The 17,652-nt window shown below is 38.2% G+C and overlaps 1 protein-coding gene across 2 annotated transcripts in view; it reads right to left on the reverse strand.

Moving 5' to 3' along the window:
* Positions 1 to 4,438: 4,438 nt before the first annotated feature.
* Positions 4,439 to 17,652, reverse strand: part of LOC132425122 (zinc finger protein 385D) — a 335,665-nt gene continuing 322,451 nt past the window's right edge. Inside the window, exons 6-8 of one of the 2 annotated variants that reach the window (XM_060011537.1) lie at positions 14,266 to 14,444; positions 13,106 to 13,207; positions 4,439 to 4,826 (exon numbers count right to left, since the gene is read on the reverse strand). In XM_060011537.1, the coding sequence (XP_059867520.1) occupies positions 4,593 to 4,826; positions 13,106 to 13,207; positions 14,266 to 14,444 (515 nt within the window). In that variant the 3' untranslated portion in view covers positions 4,439 to 4,592. The remainder of the gene's footprint in view (positions 4,827 to 13,105; positions 13,208 to 14,265; positions 14,445 to 17,652) is intronic. The other variant, XM_060011538.1, reaches the window with a different exon arrangement.

The raw sequence follows: 17,652 nt of genomic DNA on the forward strand, positions 1-17,652 counted from the left end.
TGAATCTTCAAGTTATGAACATCCAAAGATGCGAACGTGTTTTTGTATGTTCAATCACGTTAGTTCACATGTCTGGCGTACACTGTCATGGGTGCACCTCCTCTACAAGTGGTTGTGCCTTTGTGTACTTTACTGTACAGTACTGTATAGAGTACAGTAGTACAGTATCTTTGTTTCAAGCCCAGGATGTCCAGAAGCACTATATTATTTGTGTGAAAAGTATTATAAGCCCATTGCAGTACAGTACTATATAGCCGATTGTGTTTGTTGGGTACCTAGGCTAACTTTGTTGGACTTATGAACAAATTGGACTTACGAACGTGCTCTCGGAATGCAACAGGTCCATATGTAGGGGACTTAGTGTATTACGTTTTGGACTGAGAAAACAGATGTGGTATATCCTAAATGACTTGGTTATAAATCCAATGTGAATTAGCAACTCCTCTGATAACTGTTGGTGAGGTCTACATCTGACTGATCAGATGAATGACCTACTACCTTGTGATGTATCCTTAGGAAGGAAAAGAATACAGAACACTTTTCTGAGAAAATGCAAATATTTGAGTAGCTGTATGGTTCACTACAAGAAAGCACTTCTTCGAGGGAGAGAAAAGTATTTTTTTTTAATGCAAAAATAGGTAACCAGTTTAGCCTTTACTCACTCTCACCCACACTGCTGATGAAGAGAGTAAGGACAAAGCATTCATTGACTATTTAAATGTTACCCTGCTAGGCAGGGACAAAGTCTACAATAGGCTCTGATTTCTTTCAGGCTCATTGTTTTCCTCACCACTTTAAGATGCTTTCCTGTGTACAAAGAGATGGTAATACAATGTCATCCATGCAAATGTACAGAAAGGTAGTTTAGTTCTATAGATCAATTCAGATTTGAAGGAAGAGGTCTCTATACCAGAGTCATTTTTTAGCTTTACGATCTGATTTCTTCAGGAAAGTTGAAACATTCCATGGGTGTGGAGACAAAGATATTAATTTAAGCTATTAATTGTAAGTGAAATTTAATGCCCACCTCTACTGTGGGGTGGTTCTGTACCTTAAAAACATACATGAGCACATCCACAATAAACTCTGAATAATCTTTTTTTAAAACCTTTTCATTTTTACTCCTTTGTGTTGTGATTTCCTGCTCTTTTAATTTCCAAATGAGTATAAATGCTCTCTTGGCTAAATAGTTCCTTGGCAGCAAAATATGTAGCACCTTTCTAAAAACCAAATTATATCTCTGATGATAACGGCAATGAATTATTGCAAGAGAGGAACGGAAACCCAACGGTACCTGAAGATTGCATCATTTGAGATGAGTCAGTGATGATATAAATTGCCCAAAGCCAACTGTGTACACAACTGTGCTTAGGTGTACACAACAACCACTCCAAAGTTCAGGAGCAGTGAGAGGAGGGATTTGTCACTTGTAATCACCTGCTTTCTCGGAAGAGAAATACGGTGCCTTCCCAAAGACTGTTTCCAGTTGTCTGGGTAATCTGGATGAGGTGCAAGAATGCTTTTTCCAGAGGCATTTGACTCTTGCAATGCATTTATATTTGTTGCAAATGAAATCGGAGATGCTTTATCTATCCCATCCCTGCCATGGGTATGATGCATGGGAAGGAACGTATAACCATAAAGTAAGACCCCCCTCAGGGATGTTCAGAGCACCACTGCTGATCAGTCAGAATTACTGATCTTTATTCATGAAAAGAAGTTCCCTAAGGGAAAGGATAGAGCTTTATAGCAGTCTGAACAATGGTAGATATGGATCTGGTGTTAATAAATACATGGAATGTTGGGAACCAATTCACAGAGAATCCACCATAAGTTCCATGGTTAGGCTTCATCCTTTATTAGGTAGTGAGTAAAAGACAACTGATGATTACAACTCCAATTTTAGAGACCATTTAAACAAAAATGGTTCCACAGTGAAGTGAGGCAGAAGGGGTTTAGGTATTTCTGAGGTTTCTCCTATGCCTGATGGAGAAAATATGGCTGATTTGTTTGTTTCCCAGCAAATCATTAAAGTTAGTAACGCCTTGTGATCCAGGACTCTTGTATCCCACCGGCCCTGACTTCTAGTGGACTGACTCTTTCACTTTGGTGAAAATGGGGAAGAACAGCAAAAGTACATTGTAGTAAGATTTCATCAATTGACACTAAGTTCTCCAACAGAAAGAGAGGTTTTTAGAGGTGTAAATGTAGTTGGATAGGGATTCAGGCTGACATAGTGAACGATGAAAATATTCGACAAAGCAGAAAGAGGAAACTGAAGTTCAAAACGGTCAGAAGCTGGTCACACAGGATATAGACAGCCCCAAACAACAGAATTCATGAGCTAACTCTCTCCCTGGCTGAACTAGCAGGGTCTGAGGGTGGAAAAAGGAAACACTTACTAACACCAGAAAGTAGAGATACTGGCAGATGCAATATCACCAGATACTTTCAAAAACAAATTTCAATTGTAACAAACATGTTCAGGCAGAAGATGTATGGTTTGAAATTCCTCTTACCAAAGACTGATGGAATACTTTTTCTTTTCTTTTCCTTCCTTTCTTCCTCCCTTCCTTCCTTCCTTTTTTCTTTTGGTTGGTTGTTTAACAAAAGTTCTATAAAGTCAACTGCTTTAAAGATATATTTATATGACAAATGTCTTTAGCTAGATGGTGGAGAAGAACTCCAAAGACCATGTTTAACGTTGAGCACCAAGCACGTTATGGGTGTTTCTTAAATATAAAATGACAAATACTAAATACCCATCTCTCAAATCGTTTCACCTTGAGTCTTTAGACCTCTCAAAAGTCTACTACAGTTTAGATAAGAGCAGTTTCAGGAAGGCCATACGCAGCCTTTCCCTATATTTTTAAATAGTCTTTACAAAACCTTTCAAAAATATTTTTTTTTCTCTAAACCTAAATCTGGTAGGGTGGATTTGTACATGTTTTCATTGTTCTGAGTTTGAGTGTCATTATTCTTAATGAAACAGACTGGCTGCATCGAACCCCATCATAATGATAGGTATATGTTAGCTTTCTATGGGAAAAAGCAAATAGCCTTTATCACAAATTAAAGGCACAGCTATTTTTATGCCATTTGTTACCAACTTAATGATAACATGTAACACGGGATGGTTATATAATTATTTTATATAGATTTTCTTTTTATAAGTTATTCTCTTAATCTTTCCAACATATATACAATATACATATATTTATATATACCCCTGAAAAATCTTGTTTTAAAGGTAAAACATCAACTCCTTTCAGCCTTATGGTGAATATTGAAGGCTGTCAGTGTTTCACAACTCCACTAGAGAAATGATGGTCAAATGCATCTTACCAGTATTTTTTTAACTCTACATCCTTGGTCTGAAATTAATGCAGATTCATTTTTTTGTTTTACTAATATTTAAATATATATTAATTGTTTATATCATGTCAGTAGGAAATCTAAAAAAACAACAAAACCCCCCACAACAATAGCTAATGTCTACCATCATAGTCAAAGCAGAAACCTTTGCTGAAGAGACAACCCTACTGGTTTGATATAAAGGGGATATTGCAGAGATGCAATATTCTTTGTTTTTATTGGATATGCACTAAGAAAAATCTTTACTTTGCATTATCATGCTAGGTTAGGATCATCCATTATCCTTGAAACAGAATTGTTATACTGATTTCTTTCTGAACACCTATGATGCACGGGTTTACCTGTTTTCAGATATAGGTGCTTTACAAACACTTCCTATTTCCAGCAACACTGTTCCAGGGGGAGGGAAAAGTACTTTGTAAGAAACCATTTTTATTAATCTCTCCCACCTCTATGCTTAGCCCTGTTCTTTTATTCTGAACTTAAAGTCATCTACAAGCTGGGTAGGATGGGAGAATGTGAACCAGGGACCTCCCCCACACCATCCAGTGGTGTTTAGTTTTTGACTGCTTACAGGCATGAAATAGTTGTTCGTTCTACCTTTTGCAATTCTTGAAAACCTAGTGGCATAGATTGAGACACAGCACTATTGTTTTTACAAGACGTCTACTGTATCTACTTTTGTTGGGATAAATACCCAGGAATTGCTGTCATAGCAAGAGGAACAGCACGGGTACTACTATTCACAGTGTTGCTTTTGTTTTTTGTGTTTTTTTCTTTTTCTTTTTTTTTTTTTTGTATTATTTTAATCTACAGAGTAAATTGTTATATATACATTGGAACCAGTTAATGCCCTTAGACAATGTATAGCTGTCTCATAAAGCAGGAAAGACAATGCAGGGGGAAACAAGTGCCCAAAAGCACAGTCACAAAGGCTTCAGAAGTTCTAGATACCACTACAATTCAATGCTGGAGATCACTTCTAAAACACTCAATGTTCAAGAGGAATGCTTTAATTTGGAGAAAATACCAGCCCTCCCTCCCACCCCTAAACCTCCCTCCTTTTTTTTTTTTTTTTTTTAATAATCTTTTCAATTCACTATCAAAAGTCCTGGCTCTTCAGGTATACTTTAAACTATAAATAAACACTGCATAGTTCTCTTTTTGTTTTGTGTTTTTTGAAAAATTATTGCAGTACAGTTACTCCCATTTGGAATTCAGTAAGGAGCAAACAGCACAGGAGTGTGGGCGGTCCGAATGGGTCCAGGAGCTGGCCGCAGGAGGGCTGGAGGGACTGCAGAAGTCTGGAACAGTGTGGCTGCTGGAGCAGTTCGGAGGCTGAAGGGGGAATTCACTGCCACAGCCGCAGCAGCCGCTGCAGCTGCCAGAGGGTTTGGTAGAATTCGTGGAGCCAAAGGCTTTGAAGGTTCTTTTGAAAATACTAATTTTACCTGCAAGGTAGGGGGGAAAAGAAAGAGTAGATGAACAAAAGTCTTAGAGTCTACAATGAGAATCCAAAAGGGTGAGCAGCTTTTAAAATACAGCAGTCAACAAATACAAAGATAAACTCACACCTGGGAACTGATGATAAAAATCACGCAAAGTGGGAAACCTATATTCAATATCCTGAGATAAACCAAAATGGAAAAGAACATGAAAAAGAATATATATATATATATATATATAATATATATATATATAACTGAATCACTTTGCTTTACAGCAGAAATTAACACACCATTGTAAATCAACTGTATTTCAATAAAATAAATTTTAAAAAATAATGTAAAGTGTAGAACATCTTTCCTATTGGGAAAATTGGAAGATCCCGGAAAATGGCTTGACCTATGATGTTACAAAGTCCTCCAGAAAGTACTTTATTTTATTTTATTTTTTTAACATCTTTATTGGAGTATAATTTCTTTACAATGGTGTGTTACTTTCTGCTTTATAACAAAGTGAATCAGTTATACATATTCATAGGTCCCCATATCTGTTCCCTCTTGCGTCTCCCTCCCTCCCACCCTCCCTATCCCACCCCTCTAGGTGGTCACAAAGCACTGAGCTGATCTCCCTGTGCCATGTGGCTGCTTCCCACCAGCTATCTATTTTACGTTTGGTAGTGTATATATGTCCATGCCACTCTCTCACTTTGTCCAGCTTACCCTTCCCCCTCCCCCCTATACTCAAGTCCATTCTCTAGTAAATCTGCGTCTTTATTCCCGTATTGCCCTTAGGTCCTTCATGACCTTTTTTTTTTTTTTTTTTAGATTCCATATGTATGTGTTAGCATACCGTATTTGTTTTTCTCTTTCTGACTTACTTCACTCTGTATGACAGACTCTAGGTCCATCCACCTCACTACAAATAATTCAATTTCATTTCTTCTTATGGCTGAGTAATATTCCATTGCATATATGTGCCATATCTTCTTTATCCATTCACCTGTTGATGGACACTTAGGCTGCTTCCATGTCCTGGCTATTGTAAATAGAGCTGCAATGAACATTGTGGTACATGACTCTTTTTGAATTATGGTTTTCTCAGGGAATATGTCCAGTAGTGGGATTGCTGGGTCATATGGTAGTTCTATTTTAAATTTTTTAAGAAACCTCCATATTGTTCTCCATAGTGGCTGCATCAATTTACATTCCCACCAACAGTGCAACAGGGTTCCCTTTTCTCCACACCCTCTCCAGCATTTATTGTTTGTAGATTTTTTGATGATGGCCATTCTGAAAGGTGTGAGGTGATACATCATTGTAGTTTTGATTTGCATTTCTCTGATGATTAATGATGTTGAGAATTCTTTCATGTGTTTGTTGGCAATCTGAATATCTTCTTTGGAGAAATGTCTATTTACGTCTTCTCTGCATTTTTGGATTGGGGTGTTTGTTTTTTTGATATTGAGCTGCATGAGCTGCTTGTAAATTCTGGAGAATAATCCTTTGTAAATTGCTTCATTTGCAAATATTTTCTCCCATTCTGAGGGTTGCCTTTTCGTTTTGTTTATGGTTTCCTTTGTTGTGTAAAAGCTTTTAAGTTTCATTAGGTTTCATTTGTATATTTTTGTTTTTATTTCCATTTCTCTAGGAGGTGGGTCAAAAAGGACCTTGCTGTGATTTATGTCCTAGAGTGTTCTGCCTACGTTTTCCTCTAAGAGTTTGATAGTGTCTGGCCTTACATTTAGGTATTTAATCCATTTTGAGTTTATTTTTGTGTATGGTGTTAGGGAATGTTCTAATTTCATTATTTTACATGTAGCTGTCCAGTTTTCCCAGCACCACTTATTGAAGAGGCTGTCCTTTCTCCACTGTGTATTCTTGTCTCCTTTATCAAAGATAAGGTGTCCATATGTGCATGGGTTTACCTCTGGGCTTTCTATCCTGTTCCATTGATCTACATTTCTGTTTTTGTGCCAGTACCATACTGTCTTGATTACTGTAGCTTTGTAGTATAGTCTGAAGTCAGGGAGCCTGATTCCTCGAGCTCCGTTTTTCTTTCTCAAGAGTGTTTTCACTATTCGGGGTCTTTTGTTTTTCCATGCAAATTGTGAAATTTTTTGTTCTAGTTCTGTGAAAAATGCCAGTGGTAGTTTGATAGAGATTGCATTAAATCTGTAGCTTGCTTTGGGTAGTAAAGTCATTTTCATAATGTTGATTCTTCCAATCCAAGGACATGGTATATCTCTCCATCTTTTTGTATCATCTTTAATTTCTTTCATCAGTGTCTTATAATTTTCTGCATACAGGTCTTTTTTCTCCTTAGGTAGGTTTATTCCTAGATATTTTATTCTTTTTGTTGCAATGGTAAATGGGAATGTTTTCTTAATTTCACTTTCCGATTTTTCATCATTAGTGTATAAGAATGCCAGAGATTTCTGTGCACTAATTTTGTATCCTGCTACTTTACCAAATTCATTGATTAGCTCTAGTAGTTTTCTGGTAGCATCTTTAGGATTCTCTATGTATAGTGTCATGTCATCTGCACACAATGACAGCTTTACTCCTTCCTTTCCGATTTGGATTCCTTTTATATCTTTTTCTTCACTGATTTCTGTGGCTAAAACTTCCAAAACGATGTTGAATAAGAGTGGTGAGAGTGGGCAACCTTGTCTTGTTCCTGATCTTAGTGGAAATGGTTTCAGTTTTTCACCATTGAGGACAATGTTGGCTGTGGGTTTGTCATATATGGCCTTTATTATGTTGAGGAAAGTTCCCTCTAAGCCTACTTTCTGGAGGTTTTTTTTATCATAAATGGGTGTTGAATTTTGTCGAAAATTTTCTCTTCATCTATTGAGTTGATCATATGTTTTTTCTCCTTCAATTTGTTAATAAGGTGTATCACATTGATTGATTTGCATATATTGAAGAATCCTTGCATTCCTGGGATAAACGCCACTTGATCATGTTGTATGATTCTTTTAACGTGCTGTTGAATTCTGTTTGCTAGTATTTTGTTGAGGATTTTTGCGTCTATGTTCATCAGTTATACTGGCCTATAAATTTCTTTCTTTGTGACATTTTGTCTGGTTTTGGTATCAGGGTGATTGTGGCCTCATAGAATGAGTTTGGGAGCATTCCTCCGTCTGCTATATTTTGGAAGAGTTTGAGAAGGATAGGTGTTAGCTCTTCTCTAAATGTTTGATAGAATTCGCCTGTGAAGCCATCTGGTCCTGGGCTTTTGTTTTTTTGGAAGATTTTTAATCACAGTTTCAATTTCAGTGCTTGTGATTGGTCCGTTCATATTTTGTATTTCCTCCTGGTTCAATCTCGGAAGGTTGTGCATTTCTACGAATTTGTCCGTTTCTTCCAGGTTGTCCATTCTATTGGCATATAGGTGCTTGAAGTAATCTCTCTTGATCCTTTGTATTTCTGCAGTGTCAATTGTTACTTCTCCTTTTTTCATTTCTAATTCCATTGATTTGAGTCTTCTCCCTTTTTTTTCTTGATGAATTTGGCTAATGGTTTATCATTTTTGTTTATCTTCTCAAAGAACCAGATTTTAGTTTTATTGACCTTTGCTACAGTTTCCTTCATTTCTTTTTCATTTATGTCTGATCTGATTTTTATGATATCTTTCCTTCTGCTAACTTTGGGGGGTTTTTTGTTCTTCTTTCTCTAATTGCTTTAGGTGTAAGGTTAGGTTGTTTATTTGAGATATTTCTTGTTTCTTAAGGTAGGATTGTATTGCTATAAACTTCCCTCTTGGAACTGCTTTTGCTGCATCCCATAGGTTATGGATCATCGTGTTTCATTGTCATTTGTTTCTAGATTTTTTTGATTTCCTCTTTGATTTCTTCACTGATCTCTTGGTTATTAAGTAGTGTATTGTTTAGCCTCCATGTGGTTTTATTTTTTACAGCCTTTTTCCTGTAATTGATATTTAGTCTCACAGCGTTGTGGTCAGAAAAGATACTTGATCCGATTTCAATTTTCTTAAATTTACCAAGGCTTGATTTGTGACCCAAAATATGATCTATCCGGAAGAATGTTCCATGAGCACTTGAGAAGAAAGTGTATTCTGTTGTTTTTGTATGGAATGTCCTATAAATATCAATTAAGTCCATCTTGTTTAATGTATCATTTAAAGCTTCTGTTTCCTTATTTAATTTCATTTTGGGTGATCTGTCCAATGGTGAAAGTGGGGTGTTAAAGTCCCCTACTATGATTGTGTTACTGTCGATTTCCCCTTTTATGGCTGTTAGTATTTGCCTTATGTATTGAGGTGCTCCTATGTTGGGTGCAGAAATAATTACAGTTGTTATATCTTCTTCTTGGATTGATCCCTTGATATTTATGTAGTGTCCTTCTTTGTCTCTCATAATAGTCTTTGTTTTAAAGTCTATTTTGTCTGATATGAGAATTTCTACTCCAGTTTTCTTTTGATTTCCATTTGCATGGAATATCTTTTTCCATCCCCTCACTTTCAGTCTGTATGTGTCCTTAGGTCTGAGGTGGGTCTCTTGTAGGCAGCATATATACTGGTCTTGTTTTTGTATCCATTTAGCCATTCTATGTCCTTTGTTGGGAGTAATTAATCCATTTACATTTAAGGTAATTATTGATATGTATGTTCCTATTACCATTTTCTTAATTGTTTTGGGTTTGTTATTGTAGGTGTTTTACTTCTCTTGTGTTTTCTGTTTAGAGAAGTTCCTTTAGCATTTGTTGTAAAGCTGGTTTGGTGATGCTGAATTCTCTTAGCTTTGCTTGTCTGTTAAGGTTTCAATTTCTCAGCCAAATCTGCATGAGGTCCTTGCTGGGCAGAGTAATCTTGATTGTAGGTTTTCCCCTTTCGTCACTTTAAATATGTCCTGCCTGTCCCTTCTGGCTTGCAGAGTTTCTGCTGAGAGATCAGCTGTTAACCTTATGGGGATTCCCTTGTGTGTTATTTGATGTTTTTCCCTTGCTGCTTTTAATATTTTTTCTTTGTATTTAATTTTTGATAGTTTGATTAATATGTGTCTTGGCATGTTTCTCCTTGGATTTATCCTGTACGGGACTCTCTGCACTTTCTAGACTTGATTAACTATTTCCTTTCCCATATTAGGGACGTTTTCAACTATAATCTCTTGAAATATTTTCTCAGTCCCTTTCTTTTTCTCTTCTTCCTCTGAGAGCCCTATAATTTGAATGTTGGTGCGTTTAATGTTGTTCCAGATGTCTCTGAGACTGTCCTCAATTCTCTTCATTCTTTTTTCTTTATTTTCTCTGCAGTAGTCATTTCCACTATTTTATCTTCCAGGTCACTTATCTTTCTTCTGCCTCAGTTATTCTGCTATTGATCCCTTCTAGAGAATTTTTAATTTCATTTATTGTGTTGTTCATCACTGTTTGTTTGCTCTTTAATTCTCCTAAGTCCTTGTTAAACATTTCTTGTATTTTGTCCATTCTATTTCCAAGATTTTGGATCATCTTTACTATCATTATTCTGAATTCTTTTTCAGGTAGACTGCCTATTTCCTCTTCTTTTGTTAGGTCTGGTGGGTTTTTATGTTGCTCCTTTGTCTGCTGTGTGTTTTTCTGTCTTCTCATTTTGCTTAACTTACTGTGTTTGGGGGTCTCCTTTTTGCAGGCTGCAGGTTCCTAGTTCCCATTGTTTTTGGTGTCTGTCCCCAGTGGCTAAGATTGGTTCAGTGGGTTGTGTTGGCTTCCTGGTGGAGGGGACTAGTGCCTGTGTTCTGGTGGATAAGGCTGGATCTTGTCTTTCTGGTGGGCAGGTCCATGTCTGGTGGTGTGTTTTGGGGTGTCTGTGGCTTTTTTATGATTTTAGACAGCCTCTGTGCTAAAGGATGGGTTTGTGCTCCTGTCTTGCTAGTTGTTTGGCATAGGGTGTCCAGCACTGTAGCTTGCTGGTCGTTGAGTGGAGCTGGGTCTTGGTGTCAAGATGGAGATCTCTGGGAGATTTTCGTCATTTGATATTATGTGGAGCTGGGAGGTCTCTTGTGGACCACTGTCCTGAACTTGGCTCTCCCACCTCAGAGGTACAGCCCTCATGCCTGGCTGGAGTGCCAAAAGCCTGTCATCTACATGGTCATGTGACTCTAGGTAGGAGGCCTCAGTTCATTGCTACATGGATCTCTCCTTAGGGCTGCTTGAGTGTCCTCATGACATGGCAGCTGGCTTACCCCAGGATGAGTGATCCGGCCCATGGTCCCCAGGACTGCTGCAGCTTTGGCTGCTGGGGCCCTTCCAGAGCTGGCAGCCTCAGTGAGGCCACCCTCCCTTTGGGCTCCAGGGCAGTTTAGTGATGGCGGAGGGAAGAGACCCCAAGTCAGGAGTTCCAGCTCTCTATTTTATTTTTGTGATAAATATACTTCGTGTGGAAAGTATTCATCTTGAGAAAAAACAGGGAATTTTTTACTGCACTCTTTACACACATTTGAACTAGCAGGGTATAGACATTTTTAAAGAGAGATTAATTAATGCTGTCAGCTACTATTAGACTATGCAAGTATGTCAAGTGAGTATCCTAGTAAGATGTGAGTACCAACAAGAGACATTATAAAAATAATGAAATTCCACTTTCAATAAAGAAGCAAAGAAAACTTATCTTCCCTAAAAGCTTGACGTGTTTTGCTTTCATTGGTAGCAACATTCTCTCAAACCTACTATATAAAATCAGTTCATTCTCTGACTAGTAGCATTAGTAAGATGGCTGTTCTCAGGAAGGGAATGGTCCCGTTTATGGAAATAGTAACAGTGACAGTTAAACAGGAGGTTTGGAAGCTAACATTAACACAATTTGACTTCTCTGTTTATTTAAGAACCATTCACTTGATTGTTGAAAGCTTCATCTACGTAGGTCAGAAAGAGCACTCAGGTTATGACTAGTGGTGCTGAAACATCAGTTCCATGCAGAATTCACAGCCACTCAATGCAGCTAAAATTGATTCTATGCAAGAGAGTAAAATGACTTCATTTGCATAAAAATGGGTGATGCTACAAAATTAATTGGGTCAACTCATTCTGAGGTCTCACAATGGATGACTACAGTTTTCCTTTAACTGTATTTTCACGTGTCAGCAGCACACAGTAGCACTGATTATTAATAAGATCTATTTTGAAGAAAACAGATTTCAAAATGCATAATTCAGCACATACTGTAGATCAATTGTTCTTCATCTTAATTTTTTTATGCACACAGTTATGGTTTATTACAGCTAAACAATGCAGAGCCCTGGGTCTCTTAGGTGTAAGCTATCGTCATTTCAACCAGAACAAAAGCATATGCTTATAAATATTAGCTTAAGATTTCAGGAGGTTTACAGACTTCCCCTAAAATCCTACAAAAATTCTAGGCCAGGACATCAGTACTAATATGTTTACTAATCTAAAACAAGAGGGCATGTCTCAGGAAATATTTCCCAGGCCTTAGATAGTGTCCTTAGGTGAATAATTTTTAAAAGGAGCCATGTCTTTGAGAGTGTGTTATTCAAAAGACAAAATTGTTGAGAGAATCAACAATACTGGTGCTTTGTCTCCTGAAGACCTTAGAAAGGAGATGCAAGAATTTGTTTTCACCGACCTTTTCCTAATAGTATCCACTAACCTCAAGTCCAGATTTCATGCGATTACCTACCTGACACAAAAGAGTTTGGTTTTCCTCCTACCCCCATGCTCTGCTGTAAACCTGTGCCCAACTAAAAAGATAAGACGTCGGACTTTGGCTAATGGTGACAAAACACTCAAACAACTCACGAAACCAATGATTCTGTTGGTGGAGTAGGAGTTGGACTTTCAAATCAATTGTTTGTCTTTACTTAGGTATCTTCCATTCATTTCATTTAGTAACTGACAAAAAAAAATCCAAGTTCAGTGAGTAGACTGCAGGACATGAAAGGCTATTCTCAGGCTTCCCTAGTGGTACAGTGGCTAAGGATCCTCCTGCCAATGCAGGGGACACGGTTTGGAGCCCTGGTCCGGGAAGATCCCACATGCCACGGAGCAATGAAGCCCGTGTGCCACAACTACTGAGCCTGCGTGCCACAACTACTGAAGCCCGGGCACCTAGAGCCCATGCTCCACAACAAGAGAGGCCACCGCAGTGAGAAGCCCACGTTCCGCAACCATGAGCAGCCCCCGCTCACCACAACTAGAGAAAGTCTGTGTGCAGCAACGAAGACCCAATGCAGCCAAAAATAAAATATAGACAAATAAATAAATTTATTAAATAAAAAAAAAGAAAGAAAGGCTACTCTCTATTGGGAAGCAAAAAGGACACTCACCCCCAGCGGATGTGCTGCCTTCTGCAGTTTGTTGTAAGGACTGTATTTAGGTTTCGGGGGCTTCCCAGCAGCTCTGTCTTTGTGCCTTCTACTGCTAATATGCTATTAAAAGCAATTAAAAATGACAGCTTTAAAAAAATTATCCCCCAAACCCTTCATAAATATTGTTTTAACCTGGGGCAGGATATTAATTATTTCATGCAAGTTGAAGAAAGACAAAAATACAAGAGCGTGCACTTTTGTCCTCAGACGCTGATGCTTTGAGGAGAGATACCTTTGTGCTAGCCGTTTTAGTCTATTTTAAACAAATAGCAGGGTCTTCTTTTTCCCAGCATTTTTCCTTATTACTGCACAGATCTCGTTTTATGGACATTTACAAAGGAAATAAATGTCTGAAGGAATTTTATGTGCAAATAAACAAAGATGGCCAGGCGGGCATGAATTTATTTCCATATTAATATTTATCCTCACATTTGTACAGCCAAATGTCAACCCCTTAAATTCTAAAGATAAATAACTAAGGTGTGTAAAAATCAGTGCAAGAATGTACGTATGCATATAAAACACAACACTATATGAGGGCTGGGACTTCAACTAGAAACGTAGAACTGATCTCTTTGGAAGGCTATTCAGAGTAAAAGTGAATGCAACAGGATTAGTCATCTTGTTAGCAGGTGGCTGCAGGATTTAGAAATACAGTACACCACCATGTAATAGAGTATACATAAAAGAAAAGAAGAGCACAGCATAAAATTAGTGGTAGCATGTAAATATCTAAACAAGTAAAAATGGAACATTGAAATTTGACCTTTAAAGGAAATCAACACTTTTGAGTGGGAAACCTGGTAAAGAAAAGATCTACTACCCCCTTTCCTCCCACTCTTCATATACAAAAATAGCACAGACTCACTTCAGGCAATTTCAGAAAGATCTTAGAAGCCATTACATTTTAGTATTCCTTTAACCAACCAAAATATGCATAAATAAATAAGGAGAGTGAATAAGAAGCTAAGTGGATGGATGGATGGACGGATGGATGGATGGATGGATGGATGGTTGGATGGGAGAGAAAAACAGAAAAGAAAGGGAACAGAGGAAGCACACAGTCTGCTCGTGCATGACCCCCATCTGTTTTCACTTCTAGAATGGGTACCGCCTACCTGTTTAAGCTGTGTTTCCGAGTTGACGTGCACATCACAGATTTCACAGTGAAACGTTTTGTTCTGCAGGCCTGTATTCCCCTTATTCACTGGTCCTTTGCCTTTCACACCTACCCTAGGGAAGGCTTTGATAGTCCCACTGCCGTTCCGAGCTTCTAGCATCGTTTTGTGCTTAGTACCTGCCAGGAATATTCAGAAAAGAAAAAAGAGGGGGAAAATCTTAGTTAGTAATCTCCTCCAGGAAACGATACAACAACACAACATGATGTGATGCCGAGTTTGAATGCAGTTCTTCCAGGGATTATGCTTGAAATATGCTTATGACATACAAAACTGTAACAATGTGCTCTGATCACCTTATATAACATGACTTAATCACTCATCTTTTTATAATGTCCTGTTTTACAAATAAGCACCATCAGTACAGGAACTAAACTTAAAAGTCCTGAGATGAAATTAAATGGGTGTGACTTCTTTTCATTTCCTCTTGATGCTAACGAGACATAAATGATAGCTGATGAGGAAGAGTGATTTAGTTGCTACAGGTGTAGTTGGAGGTGAGATGTAACAAGTGTAATCAGTTTAAACACGGTGTGTTTACAGAAGTGGCACTAATTAAATGCCCACTTTCTAAATAGAATACAAACAAGCTTTCCTGGCTATGGGGTTTAGGATCAAAGAGGGAGAGTAATTGTATAGAGATCTCAATGACTCTGGGAAAAAAAGTCCTATTAGAATAGCAAAGTTCACACTGATTGGCTATGAAATTTCAAATATAAACAAATGAGTAAAAAACGGGGGGATTCACCGGCTAAGCAGATACACTGTAAAGAAACCCTTCTTTTTATTAAACCAGTCACATCTTTTGGCTGTCCCACATAACTAATGTAATTCTACTTATCAAGATTTGCTTTTTTTAAACAATAAAATTCAGGATAGCAGTTTGCTTTCAAAAACTTTGCTCACAATTTCCTTCTCCTTGGAGTTGATAAGTATTCTTTACTTTTCTCATTTAGCCATATGTTTTTGCTATGAAATTTTCTCTTGTAATCATTGATGTCCTTTCTGCCATTTTGGTTTTCTAAATCCTGATTTAGGGGTTTCACCTTCCTAATTGTATTTATTAGATTGTTATCAGTTCTGGAAGCATAGAAAAAAAGAGAAATTCTTAACTTCTGGTTCTTGGGCCTGCCTCTCAGAATCATTCCATATCAATGAAGAAAAGATGCTGAGGGCCCTCCAGCTCCGTGTCAATCACCCATGTCTTCAATAAGAGGCAATGCACACACGGAACAGGTTTAGAGCCATACGTTTCTCTCTTTAAAATGATACCTTTACTGAGTCCAATATTAAAAAATGCATATTTTTACCACTTAGGTTCCCCACTTTGAATCTCATTTTCTTATGCACAGCAATGAAAATGTTCATATCTCAACATATTAAGGAGAGAGAAAAAAGTCAACGTTTTGTGAGAAGACGGGAGAGGCTGAAATACGGAGTCAAAGAACCATGCGGTAGTGGTGGTGGTAGCAGTGAGGCTGCCCCGGGGTTCACTTTCACCCATGTCCACTGCAATATAGTGACCTAATGCTTTCTGCTTTGTATGAAGATACCATAAATGAGAGTAGGGCAAGCAATGTTCTGGTGAGCAATACATACCTACACAAATAATTAATGAATGAGTATATACATACACACACACACACACACACACACACACACACACACATTGTTTTCTCCTACCTTCATTTATACCATCTTCCTACAAATTCGAAGCTTTTGTGCCACTATGTGAGTAGAGGGTTATCCAACCTTCTCTATCCAAACAGGTGATTTTATCAAAATATTTTTTTCCCATGCAACCTCTATAGTCAAACTGAGAAGCTTTCCTGGGGCCGCTGTGGCTTAGGAATGTCTAAGTAGCAGTCAGTAAGAGACAAATTCTCATCCTGACTTCATTTTTTTTTGCGGTACGGGGGCGTCTCACTTTCGTGGCCTCTCCCGTTGCGGAGCACAGGCTCCAGACGCGCAGGCTCAACGGCCATGGCTCGCGGGCCCAGCCGCTCCGCGGCATGTGGGATCCTCCCGGACCGGGGCACGAACCCGTGTTCCCTACATCGGCAGGCGGACTCGCAACCACTGCGCCACCAGGGAAGCCCCTCATCCTGACTTTCTTGAAGGCCCCTTGACTCACTCTGGTTAATATCCTATGTGATTTGAGCCGGCGTTTGATAGTGGCAACCAGAATGGTTCAGAAAACTGTTTCTACCTATTCACTGATATGGAAGTACTTCATCTTGCCTGGGAGGACGAAAAAAAGTCAGGCGTGGGTGGCTTGCCTCAGGATTGAGTGACAGGTGGGTTAGGAGGAGAAGAAATTCAAAAAAGTTGCTCCCAATACTAAGTTGCTACCAATAGCAACAGTAAGTAAAAATCCAGAAAACAGACATTCTCCATATTATCTCTGGCAAGCTAAGACCCACCTATGTCCTGTTCCTAGGGGAAGGAAAGAAACAGAAGATACGTGAGCATTGGAGAATTACCCAACCTCAGAAAAATCACTGTGTCATTAGCATTATTATTTCAGTGTAGTCTCTCCACAAAAGCTAGTAAAGATAGGAAAGTTAAATATACACACTCATGCATGCCTTACACACACATGCACACACACACACACACCAAACACATGTGGTTAAAATTGTGCTGAGACTGGGTGAAAAACTTCAGCTAATAGCTTTGACTCTGGGGTTACTATTCATCATCACGTAGAGTGGAACGTTTGTGCAATGTAACCTCCTGCATCTAGTAGCAGCTTGTCAGTCATAATTAAATAGATATTAGATCATTTTATAAGATCTTAAAGCTTGAACAGCCTGTAAAGGTAGCTGTTTTTCCTTCAAGTACAGCTACAATTAAGGAGAGATGTACTACTCTTAATTTTCAAGCATTTATAGTTTTGAGAGATCAGATGTGCATGAATACTCTAAAATAGTGACTATTAGGAGAACTGATACTTATTTTATTTTTTAAACATTGCACATATTGTGATAAATTATTTACCTGCTCTTAGCCACCCACGAGTTTAGGTGCTATTATCATGCACTCAGATAACAAACTGAGACTCAGAAAGGTTAAGTTACTTGCCCAGCTCACAAAGCAAACACTACTTGAAGTTACTGGCAGGTAGAAAGTGGATTTCTAATTAAGTCCTTAGAGCTATGGGGATTTAGCTAGAAATCCACTAAGGATGTCTGAGCTAGCTGAATTCCAGTGACACAGGAATCTCTCATAGTACCTTTAATTTTTCTATTTTGTTAATGAAGTCTTTTCTAAACTCGGATTTTAATTTGGGTCTTTCAAATCCCCGTTCCCCTTGTTTTCTTGTAA

The sequence above is a fragment of the Delphinus delphis genome, chromosome 4 (genome assembly GCF_949987515.2).
Source record: "Delphinus delphis chromosome 4, mDelDel1.2, whole genome shotgun sequence".
NCBI classification, from domain to species: domain Eukaryota; kingdom Metazoa; phylum Chordata; class Mammalia; order Artiodactyla; family Delphinidae; genus Delphinus; species Delphinus delphis.